General features: G+C 60.8%; 2 protein-coding genes across 3 annotated transcripts in view; one reads left to right on the top strand and one right to left on the bottom strand.

Moving 5' to 3' along the window:
- Cenpx (centromere protein X) lies at positions 1–3,214 on the top strand. Of its 2 annotated transcripts, none has more exons than XM_090351392.1 (5): positions 1–171; positions 2,561–2,612; positions 2,690–2,743; positions 2,943–3,016; positions 3,109–3,214. In XM_090351392.1, the coding sequence occupies exons 1-5, from the start codon at positions 142–144 to the stop codon at positions 3,121–3,123; spliced, it is 225 nt and encodes a 74-aa protein (XP_090207518.1). In that variant the 5' UTR covers positions 1–141; the 3' UTR covers positions 3,124–3,214. The 2 variants fall into 2 exon arrangements, with proteins under 2 accessions (XP_090207518.1, XP_090207517.1); XM_090351391.1 differs by having other exon boundaries at positions 2,943–3,031.
- Positions 3,215–4,521: 1,307 nt separating this feature from the next.
- The window catches only part of Aspscr1 (ASPSCR1 tether for SLC2A4, UBX domain containing), a 41,758-nt gene continuing 29,637 nt past the window's right edge, over positions 4,522–16,642 (bottom strand). Inside the window, exons 8-16 of the mRNA XM_090351390.1 lie at positions 10,868–11,007; positions 10,617–10,698; positions 9,864–9,930; positions 9,308–9,370; positions 8,951–9,003; positions 5,208–5,259; positions 4,928–4,997; positions 4,684–4,859; positions 4,522–4,596 (exon numbers count right to left, since the gene is read on the bottom strand). Of these exons, the coding sequence (XP_090207516.1) occupies positions 4,583–4,596; positions 4,684–4,859; positions 4,928–4,997; positions 5,208–5,259; positions 8,951–9,003; positions 9,308–9,370; positions 9,864–9,930; positions 10,617–10,698; positions 10,868–11,007 (717 nt within the window). The 3' untranslated portion in view covers positions 4,522–4,582. The remainder of the gene's footprint in view (positions 4,597–4,683; positions 4,860–4,927; positions 4,998–5,207; positions 5,260–8,950; positions 9,004–9,307; positions 9,371–9,863; positions 9,931–10,616; positions 10,699–10,867; positions 11,008–16,642) is intronic.

Raw genomic sequence — 16,642 nt, 5'->3', positions numbered from 1 at the left:
TCCGCGGGGGCCCGCGGAGCGCTCTCCGCGCTCATTGGCTAGAGCCCCGAGGGCGTGGCTCTAGAAGGGCGCGCTGCTCGCTCATTGGCTGGCGGGTCGGCGCGCTCCGGGTTCCGCTCCGCGCGGGCCGCGCTCGCCGCCATGGAGGACGCCAGCGCGGGTTTTCCGAAGGTGAGGCGGCCGCGGCCCCTGGGTGCTGGCGTCCCGCGTCCCCTGGACTCCTGGCGGGCTCGAGGCCAGGCCCTGCTGCGCGCGCGTCCCGCGCCGGGTGCAGGCGGCAGGACGGAGGGGCGGCGCCAACCCCGAGGTCCGGGCCGCCGTGGCCGCCGCCGGCTCCACGCGCTTCCCAGGGCACCGCCCAGTGTCCCGGCCCGGGGTCGGAGGGCGTCCGCGTGCGGGGTGGGGGAGGGGGTCGGCGTCCACGGGTGTGTGTGTGCAGTGACGTCCACGCGGGTGTGTGTGCAGTGACGTCCACGCGGGTGTGTGTGCAGTGACGTCCACGGGTGTGTGTGCAGTGACGTCCACGCGGGTGTGTGCAGTGACGTCCACGGGTGTGTGTGTGTGCAGTGACGTCCACGGGTGTGTGTGTGCAGTGACGTCCGCGGGTGTGTGTGTACAGTGACGTCCGCGGGTGTGTGTGTGCAGTGACGTCCACGGGTGTGTGTGTGCAGTGACGTCCACGGGTGTGTGTGTGCAGTGACGTCCACGGGTGTGTGTGTACAGTGACGTCCGCGGGTGTGTGTGCAGTGACGTCCGCGGGTGTGTGTGTACAGTGACGTCCGCGGGTGTGTGTGCAGTGACGTCCGCGGGTGTGTGTGCAGTGACGTCCGCGGGTGTGTGTGTGCAGTGACGTCCGCGGGTGTGTGTGTGCAGTGACGTCCGCGGGTGTGTGTGTGCAGTGACGTCCGCGGGTGTGTGTGTGCAGTGACGTCCGCGGGTGTGTGTGTACAGTGACGTCCACGGGTGTGTGTGTGCAGTGACGTCCACGGGTGTGTGTGCAGTGACGTCCACGGGTGTGTGTGCAGTGACGTCCACGGGTGTGTGTGTGCAGTGACGTCCGCGGGTGTGTGTGCAGTGACGTCCGCGGGTGTGTGTGTGCAGTGACGTCCGCGGGTGTGTGTGTACAGTGACGTCCGCGGGTGTGTGTGTGCAGTGACGTCCGCGGGTGTGTGTGTGCAGTGACGTCCGCGGGTGTGTGTGCAGTGACGTCCGCGGGTGTGTGTGTGCAGTGACGTCCGCGGGTGTGTGTGTACAGTGACGTCCGCGGGTGTGTGTGTGCAGTGACGTCCGCGGGTGTGTGTGCAGTGACGTCCGCGGGTGTGTGTGTGCAGTGACGTCCGCGGGTGTGTGTGTACAGTGACGTCCGCGGGTGTGTGTGCAGTGACGTCCACGGGTGTGTGTGCAGTGACGTCCACGGGTGTGTGTGTGCAGTGACGTCCGCGGGTGTGTGTGTGCAGTGACGTCCGCGGGTGTGTGTGCAGTGACGTCCGCGGGTGTGTGTGTACAGTGACGTCCACGGGTGTGTGCGCAGTGACGTCCGCGGGTGCGTGTGCGCAGTGACGTCCGCGGGTGCGTGTGCGCAGTGACGTCCGCGGGTGTGTGTGTGCAGTGACGTCCACGGGTGTGTGTGTACAGTGACATCCACGGGTGTGTGTGCAGTGACGTCCACGCGGGTGTGTGTGTGTGTGTGTGTGTGGACAGAACACGGCGTCCATGCAGGTGTGTGTGTGTGGATAGAACACGGCGTCCATGCAGGTGTGTGTGTGTGTGTGGATAGAACACGGCGTCCACACGGGTGTGTGTGGGGGGGGCCGAGCACGACGCCCACGGCAGGTGGGTTCTCTTGGTGGGGTCAGGGATGGAGACACCGACGTCCCCTGGGAGCGCGTGCTGGGAGGGCGGGTCTGGCTGTGTCCTCCCAGCGGAGGACTTAGCGTGGCTGAGCAGAGGCAAAGCCCTGTCTTGCCGCGGAGCCCCTCACCCAGAGGGCGTTGGCCCTGTGGAAGTTGCTGGGTGGCTGGGTGTGTGGCACCCCCTCCCCTCCCCTGCTGCTTTGAGGGCGTTGGGGCCGCAGGTGGTGGTTGCTGAGCAGGGCCAGCAGGTGTCGCTGTGCCCCCGTGTCTCAGGACTCACCCCTTCTTTCCCAGCCACTCTGTAGGGCATCCTGCACAGGTTCTCCCGCCCGCCTACTCCAGCCGCTCTGCCCGACACCCCTTCCACTGCCCCCGCGGAGCGGAGCCTGCCCGTCCTACACACGAGCATTCTTTCAGGGTCTTAGGAGCTGCCAGGAGTCCCCACCACTGGGCCTGGCTCTGCTGCCTCCCCACTCCCTGCCAGCGAAAGCTAGGCGTGGCTCCAGGCCCCCTCCCTGGTCTCCAGCATGGTTTAGCAGCTCTGCCAGCGCAATGTCCTCTGATAGCATGCCCAGGACAGACAGGGGCGCCAGACCCCCTCTGGCCAGTTCCACGGGGTATGGTGGGGCAATGCCCCAAGCGTGCCCATTCAGGTCTAATGCCCAAGACCCTGCTAGCCCTGGCGCTGACCCTTCCTTTCTCTCCAGGAGCTAGTGAGCAGACTGCTGCACCTGCACTTCAGGGACAGCAAGACCAAAGGTGCGGGTGCGGCTGGAGGGGGAGGGGAGGGCGCGGGGTGCAGGGGCTGCCCTGGAACCGGCTCTTCCTCCTTGCAGTTAGCGGGGACGCCCTGCAGCTCACGACAGAGCTGCTGAGAATCTTCGTTTTGGGTGAGTCAAGGACCCTTTGGCACTACAACCCTCAAGATTCCTTGTGTTCTTGCTGGAAAACCAGGTTTTCCCCTGTTCCCCAGAGAGCCAGTGATTGAGCCACGACCTGGGTCTCCCCAGGCTGCCAGTGGGAGTGGACTGGGGAAAGGTCAGGGTTCAGGTGTGCACCTCCTGCCCCTCATTTCCTGGTGTGGTGCAGAAGCAGCCGTCCGTGCGGTCCGGCAGGCCCAGGCAGAGGACGCAGCCCGTGTGGACGTGGACCAGCTGGAGAAGGTGCTCCCTCAGCTGGTATGTGGGCTGCAGCTGTGCGGCACGGCGCCCTGCACGGGGGGCTGGCCAGTGACCCTCGACGCCCTGCTCCACAGCTCCTGGACTTCTGAGGACACCGCTGAGACGCAGGGTGGACCTGCCATCCCACTGTCGGTGCCGAGACCCCAGCAACCACCGCCCCTCCCTGTGACCTCGCTGACTGGCCTGCCTCGGGCCAGACACCCCAGGTACCCTGTGCTGGACACGCGATCAGGCCGATGGCAGCAGTGCCCTCAGAGGACCGCCCCCCGAGCTACAAACGCATTCTTGCAAAACATTATTAAAGCACCGCCTCTTCCGGGCCCAACCTTCTTATTGCTGTGAGTCAAAGTCGAGCCACTTCCAAGCCTTGGCCCCTGCTCCCTCCATGGCAGGGGCACCAAGCTTTTGCTCATGTGGCCAGTTTCCTTGGGAACTGTTACTCTTGCCGTGGCCCACAGATGGGTAGTGGGAGTCCAGTGACGAGGGTGAGGGACTGGAGCCCCGGAGAGCCCCGAGGCCTCCCACCAGCCCCGGGCTGCCTAAGCTCCGGGAAGGAAGCACAGGAGGACTTGCGATCCAGGACTGGCAGAGCGTCCCTCCCCCTGCTGGCCTGCACTGCCCTGTGGGACGGGGTGACGGAGCATCTCTCGGGAGCTGCCCGCTTCCACACCCTCACGCTCAGCTGGGGAACTTCAGAGGCAGCCGACAGAGGGCAGCCCCACTGGTCCAGGGTGGACCTGCGTGGGCAGAGCTGCCCAGTTCCTGCCCACACAGGCAGCGGCAGTGCCTGATGGTGCTTGGCCAGTCACCCCGCCCGCCCTCTGGTGGGATTCTAGACTTTTTGCTATTTCTAGGCCTCTTCGTGTTCAAGGCTAGTGCTCTACCACTTGAGTCACAGTGTTACTTCTGGCCTTTTCTGTGGTTTATTGGAGATTAAAAAAAAAAAAATCTCATGAATTTTCTTGCTCAGGCTGGCTTTGAACTGTGCCCCCCTCACCTGTGTCCTGAGTAGCTAGGATTACAGGTGTTAGCCACTGGCACCCAGCTAAGCATTTCTGCTTTTTTGCCAGTCCTGGGACTTGAACTCAGGGACTAGAGCTCTAGCACTTTTTTCTTTGCCCTGGTTTCTGGATTCTTAAGCACTGGAGTGGATAAAAGTCAGACCTACGCAGGGACTGGCTGGTGTGGAACTGGCTCAACAACCACACTGACATGGCTGTCCCCAAAAGGCTCAGGCCAGGCCCTGCCCAGGGTAGCACAGTGCCAGGGGTAGCTCTGGGTTGCAAGTGTTGCCAGGGAAGCCTAATTCTTTTCCTGTCCTCCTAGGAGGGTGACTCAAAACGACAAATGAAGAGAAAGCCAGTGGGCCCGGGGCCTTGGCCTGCCCAGGCTTCTCAGGAGTTAATGGGAACATAGAACCCGGCCCCTCTGAGCAGTGGCAGGAGGGTGGCTGTGGTCGTGGAGGCAGGAATGACAGGGGACAGGCCTGAGAGAAGCGCGTCTTTATTCCTGCTCGGGTGGCCGGCAATGGCACCTTGCCGGCGGCTCTCACCTCTTGCTGGCTGCAATGCAAATACACTGGAATGGCCAAAGGGCCCTGGGTCCCGACCTGGCTGCCCTGTCCCACCCGGCCAATCCACACCAGGCACCTGGCAGCTTCAGCCACTTGGGCACTTTGCCCAGGCTCCTCCTCACTGGCTGGGCTGTGCCTGGGATGGGCTCTGGGAGAGGCAGCGCCCCCTCCTCGGCAGTCGGCTCCGACTCCAGAGGTGCAGGGTCAGGGGCTGGCAGTGGAGGTGGGGTCCCAGAAGTCCGGGGCATGTATCTGGGGGTGAGAAGCCAGGCTAGTCTAGTGGCACAGTGTCAGAGACATCCCCAGCCCACGGCACTTACCTAGCCACCAGCATGTCAGCAGCAGATGGGGAGACGGTGTGTTCTAGTAGCCCTGGCTCCAAGTAGAAAGCTTGAGGGAACAGAACCCAGCCCAGTTGGATGAAATCCCCACCATCCACGGCGGGGGGTGGGGGGGTTATGTAGACGCGTGCCCCAAGTTTTAGGGCTGCAGGCCTCCCAAACCCGCATAGGAGCCCAAGAGTGAACGTCCCTGGGGCGTCTTGGTCTGGACGCTGGGCAGCTGGAGTGGGGATGGCATGGCTGCCCGGGGTACACTCACCTGTGGGTTCTTCAGCTCCAAAGTGTACGAGGGCAGCAGGGAAGAGGTTTGCCTGGAGGGGAGGCAGGGGCGAGGGGCTGAGGGGCTGGCAAGAGCACCCAGCGGGAGGCTCCGAGGTGGGCTGCCTCCGCCTCCCTGCTCACAGCCCCCCCCCAGCCACACACACACACGTGCTCTCGCGATGAGGGGTATCCTACCCACACAGGCCACAGATGGGGGGGAGGGGTCTGGGGTCAAGGATGTCAACCTAGAGCTATGGAGCAGAGACAAGGAAGCCTCTGATGTGCCACTAACCCTTCATACCCAGACTGGCGGGACAGTGGGCGGGGAGTCTCCTTCAGGCTGAGGGAGTGCCCAGAACCAGGGGAGATAGGTGTGCCCCAGGAGGGCAGGTCGAGGCACGACTCAAGGCCATGGTACATGGGCTGAGGAAGAAGACTGTGCCAGCACCACTTAGCCGTAAGCCCTCCCATCCCACCTCCAAAGGGGGCAGTGACGGCTGTGACACCCTGCTGAGATGACAGATCAAAGCTTGCTGAGCCACACAGCCTGTCCCTTCTTCTGCTCCCGGGCGAGGTGTGGTGCGAGCAGGAAAGTGGACTGGGTTACCTGGCATCCTCACAGCCTGAGTGCACATTTCCCAGACCTTCCCGACAGACTTACTGGAGGGGGAGCTGCACCAGAACTCCACAGGGGACAGGGCTATTGGTGGCCGAAGGCCCATCAGGGAGGCCAGCCGGCCGGCCAGCCAGCCAGCATCCCACCCAGGGTAGGGGCTGCAGCTGCCTGCCAGGGCATTCTTGCCTGTGCTTTCTGTGCAGCTCCAGGCTGCTTCGAGAATGCCACAGGCCTGGCGGTGTGGGTGGGGTTGGGGGGACGTTAAAAGATTAATAAGAGCAAGCTTCAAAGCCCAGGCCTAAGAACACTGCCCCAGCCAGCAGCTGAGCGACACAAACAAGGGCGGCGAGTGCTTGAAACCCAATTGTGAGGCCTACGATCAAAGCATGTGAGAAGCCTGTGGGGGGGTGGGGGGGGGCTGCCCCAGGGCCCCTGGTGAGGGCCGGAAGGAAGCCTGGGAGCCAGGCAAGGGCACAGGGAGGACAGTGCCAGAACCTTCCTCAGTGCAGCCAGGCATACCCTGCCTCCACCAAGTTACCCTGCCCTCGGACAGCCCCACCCTCTGCACCCACCAGCCGGGGTCCAGGCACTGCCCCTCACAACTGCCCACCAGGAGGGCACACTTGGAAGTTGAGGAGGCCCAGGAGCAGCGCCTTGTTGACAGCCGGGCGGGGAAGTGTGGTGAGGGGCAAGGAGAGCCGAGAGCTCCACAGCTGGCTGCAAGCACTTGGCCATGCAAGGTAGCTCAAAATGGACAGGGAGCCAGGTGCAGCGGCTCAGGCCTATAATCCTAGCTACTGAGGAGGCTGAGATTTGAGGATCAAGGTTCAGAGCCAGCCTGGGCACAAAAGGACAAGAGACTCTTACCTCAACCTCTAGAAAACTGGAAGTGGGGCTTGGCTCAAGGGTAGGGCGGTGGCCATAAGCTGAAGAGCTCAGGGACAGTAATCAGGCTGAGTTCAAGCCCCATAACCCCCACCCCAAAAAAAGGGACAGGGGGGCACACAGGCTGGCTGGCACTAGAGCTGGTGTATTCCAGGATACCGGACCTCTGCAATGACCCCAAATGAACCTTTACAAGTCCTGCTGCACCTTATAACCTTCCGAACCCTCGGCTGGGTCCCCAGGGAACAAACGAGCCTTCTGACCTCTTTGGGTCCCCAGAACAGCTTGAGCCTCTGACTTGTAATCCAAGAGAAAGCCTGTCCCCTTGGGCCTGGGACCAATTGACCGCCCCACCACACAGGTATGGCCAGGTCAGCCTGCTCAGGGTAAGGAGCAGCCCGGGTTGCTGGAGTCTCTTTCTCTTGGCAAAGGAAGTGAGCTGGAACCCCAAGGGCCCAGGGTAAGGAGATAAGGAGCCCCCAGCTGGGGCTAGCTGACTCCTGGTGGCCTGACACCCATTTCTGGAGCTTCTCACCTGATTCAGGCTAGGATTGTGCAAGAGCCCCTAAGCAGCCGCAGTCTGGGGCCGCCTCACCTCCCTCTTCTCCGCCTTGAACCTGGACTAGCCCGGGCGCTTCTCCTGCACCCAGCCTCCCTGTGCCCCTGAAGACTTAATCCGTTAGCGAGGGTCTGCAGGGTCCCTGCGGAAGGAGGGCCATGTGGACAGCAGAGCACCCTGACCAACAGAAGGGAGATTCCCCTCTCCGCTGACTCCACAGTCCAAGCAGCTTGCCCCACCCAGGCCTGGGACTGAGCCCTGGCCAGGACTCCAAACCTGGCACAGACGCGGCCATGCACCGCAAGCTACTCTACCCCTCACCTCGTGGACCGCCGAGAGCTCCCAGGGAAAGGACAGGGAAGGAACAGCACACAGGTGGACAACAGCTGGCCAGAAAACACATCGAGGGCAAGAGAGGCGAGACCTCACTGGGCTTCAGGCGTCAACTAGGCCGGGTGGACTGTGCCCACAGTTTAGGTCTGCCCTGCCTGCCTTGGTGCGGGGTGCATGGGGAGCCTCTATTCCCACGTCCTCGGTGCTCTGCAACTAAGGACTCGACTGGACACTCACCAGCAGCAGAGCCCAGCGCAGCCAGAAACATGAAAGCCGCCTGCTCACCAGCCAGAAGGGCCAGCTTCCTTCCCTACCCTGACAGCTCGACAGCAGCAGACAGGGACGCCACCCTCAGGAGGCCCTGTGGCTCCAGACTGAGCTGACAGATGACAGGAGGCGGCTGCTGGTGTCAGCAGAACCAGCCTGGGTAGGAAGCCCCCCAGGGCCGCCTCACTGGGCAGGGGGGACAGGCCCTCCATCTTCCAAATGCAGTGCAAATCGGCAGGCCGGCCAGGCTCAGGGAGTGGTGGAGCTGGAACAAAGGGGTCTCAGTCTGGGGAGGGGTGAGGGCCGCAGCTCCTGAGTGGCACCTCTTGCCTGCAGGTCCTGCTCCGTTCCAGGGCCGATAATCTCACCTCAAGGCATGGCAGCTCCAGGCAGGCAGTGGAGCCTGTTCCCCCTCCCCCTCCCCCCAGACCTCTGCAGAGCCCTTCAGGCGCCTCTGTTGTTAATTAAAATATCTGAAGAGACTTTGAAAAGGAAACCATTAGGCCAGAGGGGCTAGGGAGGCACAGCTGCTCTCCCAGGGGGCCAAAGGACAGGACATTCATTCCTCCTGGCTCTGGGATCAAGTGGCCAGAGCCCTGGGGCCCTCAGGACCTCCAGAGGCCCCAGTGGGAGGGAACGGGGCCAACTGAGGCATTGCTATTAAGAGGCCAGCCAGGGCCGGCAGCAGCGGCGGCGGCGGTCCTGCAGCTCTCCACCAGCCCTGCCACCTCCACTCCAGGGCCCCTTCCTCACTCCCCTGTGGGGAGGGGCTGGTGTCACCTGGCAGTCCAGAGGCCAGGACCCGGGGTGGCCCCTGCTCAGGCCGGCAGGCCAAGCAGTTGGGCAGGCCCACCCCACCCGGGGGCCAGGCAGGAAGTGGAGGAGGTTGGAAAGCCCTGTCAGGAACAACTTCAGAGGCGCCCCGTGCCTCTGAATTCACCGGCTCTGAAAGGCCTTATTAGCCCGCAGCAGCTCCTGCCAGACTCCCAACCGCAGCGCCCCAACCCGCCCGCCCGCCCGCCCGGCCCTCCCAACAGGGCCCGCCCCCCCCCCCCGGGGCGCCCCAGCAAAGCGCTGGTACCTGAAAGAGGGTCAGTGCCTGGTCATCCAGGATGGTTTTGGGAGGAGCAATGACTGTGGAGAGAGGGGCCAGACGTGGGGTGAGAGCCTCCAGGGCCCCTGGGGAAAGCTCTGCTGGGGCAAGACCTTAGAGGACTGAGAGGAGCCTCTCCCCATCCACTCGCCTCCCCATCTACCCCCCCACAGCTTTGCCATCCACCTGTCCCACCCTACAGCCCCCCCCTTGTCACTCTCCCTGGTCCACTTGAACCACAGTCATCTGCCACAGACGTCACAAATCACAGCAGCCCCCTTCCTTCCCACAGCTGCCTCCAGCCACGGCGGGGCGGGAGGGCGGGTCACCCAGGGGAGAACTCACACAGGTGAAAGGGAAGCTCAGGGTTCCCGAGATGGCTCCGCACGAAGTCTCGAAGGTCCCCCACTGTAGAGGAGGGGGAGAGTGAGTCGAGGGCGCCCACCCCCACTGGAGGCCAGTCTGGAGATGCCAGGACGACTCAGACTCAGTTCCTGCCCTCCTGGCAGAGGGCAGATCCCTGGTGCCCCTCAGTGGCTAAGCCACCATGCAGTCTGCTGAGCAGCCGAGACTCTCAGAAAACTGCACCCCAACTTGCTGGCCAGCTCCAGGCTTAGCCAGGGCCCAGATAAGCCCATGCACGCGCTCCACGAACCACCCTGACCTGAGCTCGGCCCGGTGGGAAGCACCCTCAGGAGGCCTTGCCACCACGGTCCTGGACAGGCCACGGGGGCCCACCCTTGTCTAGTGGCCTCGCAGAAGAGGCCGTACATAGGCTCCCAAACCAGAGCTGCGTCCACGGGAAAAGCCAGTCACCAGCGGTGCAACGCTGCGCCGTCTCACTGCAGCCCAGACGGAGGCAGGGCCTCGGGAGCGACGCCTCCTCCAGCAGTCGGCTCACCTGTCTCACTGGGGCGAAAGAAGCCCTGCAGGATGTACCGGTCAGGAAATAGGACCCTTAGTGCCACCTGGACAAAAAAACACAAGTCAGGACTGATCAGGACTGAGCCCTTGCAGGGAGAGAGGGGCCCGGGGTGAGCCAGACCCCCGAAGCCCTCTCTCCCCGTGCTGGCTCTGCGCGCACGAGTGCGTGCGTGTGTTCTGAGACAGGGTCGAGGCAGCTCAGGTTGGCTAGAAATCACAACCCCCCTTCCTCGATCTCCTACATGCCGAGATTACAGTCAGCTAACGGACTTGAGAGCAGACATTCGTAAACTTCAAGAGCAGCTCATGCCGCCGGGCGCTGACAGCTCATGCCTGTCACCCTGTCTACGCAGGAGGCTGACATCTGACCACCGAAGGTCAAAGCCAGACTGGGCAGTGTCTCCAGTCATCCACCAAAAAGCTGGACTGGAGGTGTGGCTCCAGTGGAATAGTGCCAGCCTTGAACAAAAAGAACTAAGGGACAGCACCCAGCCTCTCCATTCAAGCCTCAGTACTGGAACACAGAGGAAGGGGGGAGGGAGAAGGAAATGGGGGGGAGAGGACTTTCATCACAAAACATGGCAGATACACAGTTAACTGATAAATCAAGGGCACATGGGAAACAGAAGCAGGCCACGTGAGTCGGGGTTACCGTGGGGTGTCAGGACCACAGCAGGCAGCGTCTGTCCCGGGAGGCCCCTCTTAGACCACCTGCCTGGGCCCTGCATACCTTTGGGTACCGCTCCAACTTCTCCTTCATCTGAGCTTCCCTGAAGGCCGTGGTCACTAAGGGGGCTTCCTCCAGGCGCTTCCTGTGGAGAGGGGTGCAGGCATCCTTATGGTGGGGGCCCCCAGGCACCACGGGACGCCTCCTTCCACCCTCAGGCTCCACGCTGCGCTCCTCAATCACTTGGGCTCCCACCCTGAGGTGCTGCGGTGGGGAAGATGCTCCCGTGTGGCTGAGGGGACTGGGGCACCCACCGCTCACTCTTGAGCTGGGCCAGGCGTCGCCTCACATCATCCACAGTCACCTCAAAAAACTCATCAGGCAGCTCTGCCGGCCAGGCCTGCAGCAGGTCTTCCAGATCGGGGTGGCATACCACAGGGTCGCGGTCCACGGGCTGGGGACAGAAGGCCTCAACTGAAGCAGCCGTGCAGACTCTAGACCTGGGCCACCCCTCCGAAGCCTACCTGCCAGCACAGGGCGGGGGTGGGGGCAGGATGGGGAGGGGCGAGGAACCAGGCCCCCAGAGCCCAGTGGCATTTGGGGAGCAGGCAAGGGCAGCCTGGGCAGCTCCTCTGTATACTTTCTGCCTCAAGGAGAACCCCAAGATCAGGAGCCCATTTAGGGAGCAGCCCCCCTGTTCTAGGCCACGTCAGGGGCTCCAGAGAGGAAGGGCAGCAACAGCCAGCAAATTAGAGTGTTGGCAAAAACCCCAAGCCAAATGCCCCCACTGCCCTCGCCGCCGCAGTCCCATGGCTGGGCTGACTCCACCTCTCTCCTCCCCTAGGGAACAAACCAGCTTCCTCTGTCCACCCCGGGGACAGAGGAAGGGACAGCGTCACTCCTAATTGGCATCAATGGCAATGAAAATTACAAGGCAGACCCGTTCCACTTGCGGTGTGGGCGGTGAGACACACACACACCTCCTCAGTGCTGGAGCCCACCACGGGCCAAGCCTGGCCAAGGTACTCACCGCCGTGTGGCCACGACACAGCATCTCCCCATGGAGGCCCTTCGGGCCAGGCTGGCTGGCCCTGCCTAGCATTTAGGGGCCAACGCCTTCAATACACTGCACGGAGGCAGCTGTCTCCAGGGCTGCCCCTCAGCTACTGCTCCTGCACCCCACGCCCTGCACCCTGCCAAGCAATGGCTCTGCCATGCTGCTCCTGGACAAAGTCCTGGCAGAGTCGCGAAGAGGGATGGTGGAGACCTGAGCGGGAGCTCCAGGGGACCGCCAAGGCCCCAGGGGCGACCCCTTCAAAGCCACAACCAAGCAGCCATCACCATGGGCAGTCGGCACCACAGTTGTTTGTAAGGAGCCTCCAGGCGCCAGGTCCTAATGCCTGCATTCCAGGAGGGCCGCCAGTGTTTGAGGGCACCAGGGGGAGGGGAGGCAGAACGTGGACATGCCCTAGACCAGAAGCAGCCACGTCTGCGGGTGGCCAGGCTAGCTGGCTGGCAGCAGGCAGAGGTCACGATGAGGTGGGTGGGCATTGGCCACCTACCTCAGACCCCCCCTTAGAGCAACAGTCCAAAGGCCAAGATCCACAGTGTCTCAAATGGCAGAGTACTAGCCTTGAGTGAAAAGGCTAAGGGCGGTGCCTAGGCCCTGAATTCAAGCTCTAGTACTAGTACCAAAAAAAGGGGGGGACGCATAATACCTAGTGGATGATACCACACAGAGCCTGGCCTTCAGACAGGGCTCCACTCCTGAATGTGGCCACAAAACAGAACAGCAAGGTCAATTCTAACAATATGACTGCTCTGGGGGAGGGAAAGGGGGAGAAAAACATAAAAAGGGGCATCCATGTTCAAGAAGTAATGTACCCACTACCTGATGAAGGTAAGTAACCCCTCTACATGTTACCCCAACAATAAAATACAATGACAGACAGACAGACTGCTCTGGGCAGCAGCCCCCCGCTTCACGCTGCCCCAGGACCACTAAATTTCAGTCAAAACCCAGACACCTGTCATTATTCTGAATCCATCAAACAAGACAAGAAAGAGGGACCTGCAGCCCAGTTATCGGGTGAGGCTGGGGTGCAGAAGGCCGGAGCCTCCGCGCAGGGTCAGCTGGAGGAGCCTGGTCAGGATCCAGCGGCTCACACTCCCCCCCCCCCCCGGGCTACTTAGGAAGCTGAGGAAGGAAAACCGTAGGCCTCACCTCTAATCTACTACCAAGAAGCCGGAAGCAGAGCTGTGGTTCAAGCGGTAAAGTGCCAGCCTTGAGAGAAAAATCTAAGGACAGCAGCGAGTCCCTGACTTCAAGCCCCAGTGCTGGCAACACAGGCCGGGGTGCCGGTCTGGGTCGTTGGGAATGCCACTTCACCCCGCTGCAGGTGACAGGCCGGGGGACACAACATGGAAGCGCCCCGGGGTTCCAACCCCAGAACCACTCGCAGAGCAGGAGCCACGGCTGGCACTCTTGGCCAAGGAAGCCAAGGAGGCAGGCGGCTGTCAGGGCCCGACTGGGCCACGTTCACTGAGGATGTCCTGCCAGCACCTGGCTCTCGTCTACTATTCCATGGGCATCGAGTTTTACGCTCCCTTCCCATCCTGATGGACTTACGGAGATGTTCTGGGGAGAGGAGAAGAGGCTGCGGGATGACACGTGAGGAGGAAAGCACAGTGGCCGCGGGGGGGACGGCCACGCCTGCCCGGGCTGGGGCTGTGCCCAGTGTCCGGGGACAGGAGACGGACTTGCTCTCTATTCCTCCAGCCAGGATGCTGCAGAAGCTGAGCAGCCTTTCCTGAGAAACAGTTTGTTTGTTGGGCACATGGGGGGGGTGCAGGGGGGCTGCTACAAGCCATGTCCGTCTAACTGATCCTGGGGAGGCCCTGGCTGGGACCCGCTGGCTCTGAGGCCTGTGGACAAGCCTTCTGGAGAGCCCGCTGCAGCCTAGAAGAGGCAAGGGACAGTGGGAAGAGGGCATGGTGTGGTCGATTGTAGAGGGGTCTGGTGGCACACGAGGCTCTGCTCATGTCAGAAGTGACCTGTCGAGTTTTCTTAGCTTTCTGAGTGACTTTCCAGAATACAATGACAAACAGAGAAGGAGACGTAACACTACTCAAGAGGTAACCCTCAGTCCTGGACTGTCCACCCTTTCTTCCTCCTTCCTCATCGCCCTTGGCCTAGGCCAGAGTGACAGAGGTTTCAGAAGGAGGGAATGTGAAGCATTTCCCCTTGAGGTTTTGCTACTAAGCACATCACTCTGCGAGGGACACAGGCCAAACCCCCCGAGTTACTCCCACAGCTGGGCCGCCGGGGAGGGAGGGAGGGCCAGAGCACGAGGACACCATCAAAAGCCCCGATGGCTTGGCAGCAGACAGCGAGCCAGAGCAAGAGGCCAAGACTGGAGCGGGCCTGGGCGCTAACGCAGAGGGCAAGGCTTGGGCATGCCGCAAGCGGAGCTGCAGCCGAGGTCACCAGCAGCCGGCCCTGCTCGCTGGGAAGCAGGCCGTGGGGAGCCAGAGAGGGTGGACCAAGGTCCAAGACCTGGTCCCTGCCCCTCGGCACACCGTGCAAGACAGGGAGAAGCATGGGGCTCCGAGCCCCAACCCAACCCAGGGATGCCAGCCTTGGCTGCTGGCACAGGCCACACAGCCCCATGCAGTCAGCACAGCTCTGGAGGTTGAACTCTTGTTAAGCTGGCAGTGCTGCCATGCCATTCCCTCAGACGCCGTCTGAGGCGACCTGTGCCGGCTCCTGAGGCACAAAACAGGACAGACGGCAGGGCCCGGGGACAGAGCCACCTCCAGAGCTGCAGAAGGCTCCGGAGCTTCTGGGATGAGGCTGAGGGAACCTGACAGGGTCGGAGCACACCCATGACGAGCGGTCCACGAGCAGGAGCCGCACGGGGAGGGCAGAGGCGAAGGCGGCCGGCGCTCTTCAGTGGGGCTGCCAGGACTCGGCCAGGAAGCTCACACCAGCACGCTAACGGCGCTCCACAAACAGGCTTTCATTTTCTCTTCATTTTCCGTCTTCTCTACCATGAACAGGAATGACTTACATCTCAGAGAAATGAGATGGTTTTTTGTTTTGGACGGCACTGAGATTTGAACTCAGAGCTTCACTTTTGCCAGGCAAGAACCACATCTCTAGAAATTTTTGCTTTAGTTATTTTTCAAATAGGGCTTCACATTTATATCCAGGCCAGCCTGGACCACAAGTCTCCTTTGACACAGTTTTTTAGTGCTAACACACTAGTCTTACAAGCATAACCACCTTGGCTGAAACAAACCACGACCCTTCCCATCTCTGCCTCCCAAGTTGCTAGGACCACAGCCATGAGTCACGATGAGAGCTGACAAGTCTATTTGTTTTTAAAGAACAAGGGGAGGGCTGGGAGCTCGGCTTAATGGTACAGTGCTTGCCTAGCGTGCACGAAGCCTTGGGTTCAATTCCTCAGTATCACATACGCAGAAAAAGGCAGAAGTGGAGCTTTGGCTCAAGTGGTAGAGTTCTACCCTTGAGAAATCCCAAGGACAGTGCTCAGGCCCTGAGTTCAAGTCGAAGGAGGAGGAAAAGGAGAAGGAGGAGGAGGAAGAGGGAGAAGAAGAAGCAGAAGTAGCAGCAGCAGCAGTAACAGAAGCCAGGCCCCCCAGAGATTAGGGGTATGACGATGATTCTAGGATAGGAAGAGGGAGGAGGAGGAGAAGAGGAGGAAGATGAGGAAGAGGAAGAGGAAGAAGCAGCAGCAGCAGCCGCCGCCAGGAACCCCAGAGATTAGGGATATCATGATTCCAGGATAGCCCACGAAAACCAGCGTTTACCAGAAGCCAGGCAGCAAACTCTCACCTGTCATCTTATTCAGGAGGCAGAGATTCAGGGGATTGTGGTTCAAAGCTAGCCCTGGCAGAAACAAACCAATAAACAAAACCAGCAGCTCACTGACCTAGCTAACTGACAGGCTGAGATCTGAGGATCCCAGTTGGAAGTCAGCAGGGGCAGAAAAATCCATGAAACTTTTAATTCTAATTACCAAAAAGCCAGATGTAGATGTATAGCTCAAGTGGCAAAGCACCAGCCTTTAGAAGAGAAATTCAATCAAGGCAAGCTCCAGTGGCTCATGCTGTAATCCTAGGTATTCAGGAGGCTGAGATCTGAAGACTGAAGTTCAAAGCTAGCCAGGATAGGTAAGTCCATGAGACTTTTTTTTTGGGGGGGGGGGGTCATGGGGCTTGGGCACTGTCCCTGAGCTCTTCAACTCAAGGCTACCATCCTAACCTTGAGCTACGTCCCATTTCCCATTTTCTAGAGGTTAACTGGAGATAAGAGCTCAGGTCTTTTTGCGCCCGCCCGCTGACTTTGAACTTCGAACCTTGATCCTCAGATATCAGCCTCTTGAGTAGCTAGGATTACAGGAGTGAGCCTGTAAGAATCTTGAGACTCTTATCTCCAATTAACTACCAAAAAGCAAGAAATGGCACTGTGGCTCAAAAGCTCAGGAACAAGGCCCAGGCCCTTACTTCAAGCCCCAGATCTGGTGCATGTGCACAATAAATAGAGAGAGAGAGATTTCTAGAGCAAAAAAAAAAAAGGGCTAGAGACTTTATTTATGCAGTATAGTGCCTGCCTAGCAAGGACAATGCTCTGAGTTCAAACCCCATTACCATCAAAAAAGAAAAAAATGAGGAAGAAGAAGAAACTCTAAGCCCTGGGCCACCACAGGCAAATCTGCACATTGTGAAGTAGTGAGCCACGCAATGGCTGGTTTCATCGCCAGGGATGAAGAGCAGTAACGGCTCCCCACGGCCATGAGTAAGTCCACGCAGGCTGCGGCACGGACCTCGCTCACCCACATGGCCCGGTCTGGCCTGGTGGCTGCTCCCAGGGTCCCAGAAGAGACAGACAGCAGAGGCACAAGACCAGGGTGCAGGCCCTGCGGGAGCTGCCTCTGCGCGGCTACTCCCTACCACAGCTGCGGTCAGCTACGCTGGGTGTGCAAACACCTGCCAGCCACCAGGCGGCAAAAAGCAGACACGTGGCCCGTCATCTGACAGCAAGCCTCAGTGGCCTTTCCCATCGA

The sequence above is a fragment of the Megascapheus bottae genome, chromosome 17 (assembly GCF_031878675.1).
Source record: "Megascapheus bottae isolate mThoBot1 chromosome 17, mThoBot2.hap1, whole genome shotgun sequence".
Lineage (NCBI taxonomy): Eukaryota > Metazoa > Chordata > Mammalia > Rodentia > Geomyidae > Megascapheus > Megascapheus bottae.
Note: the sequence above shows the minus strand (reverse complement) of the source record. Positions and strands in the feature narration are given on the sequence as shown.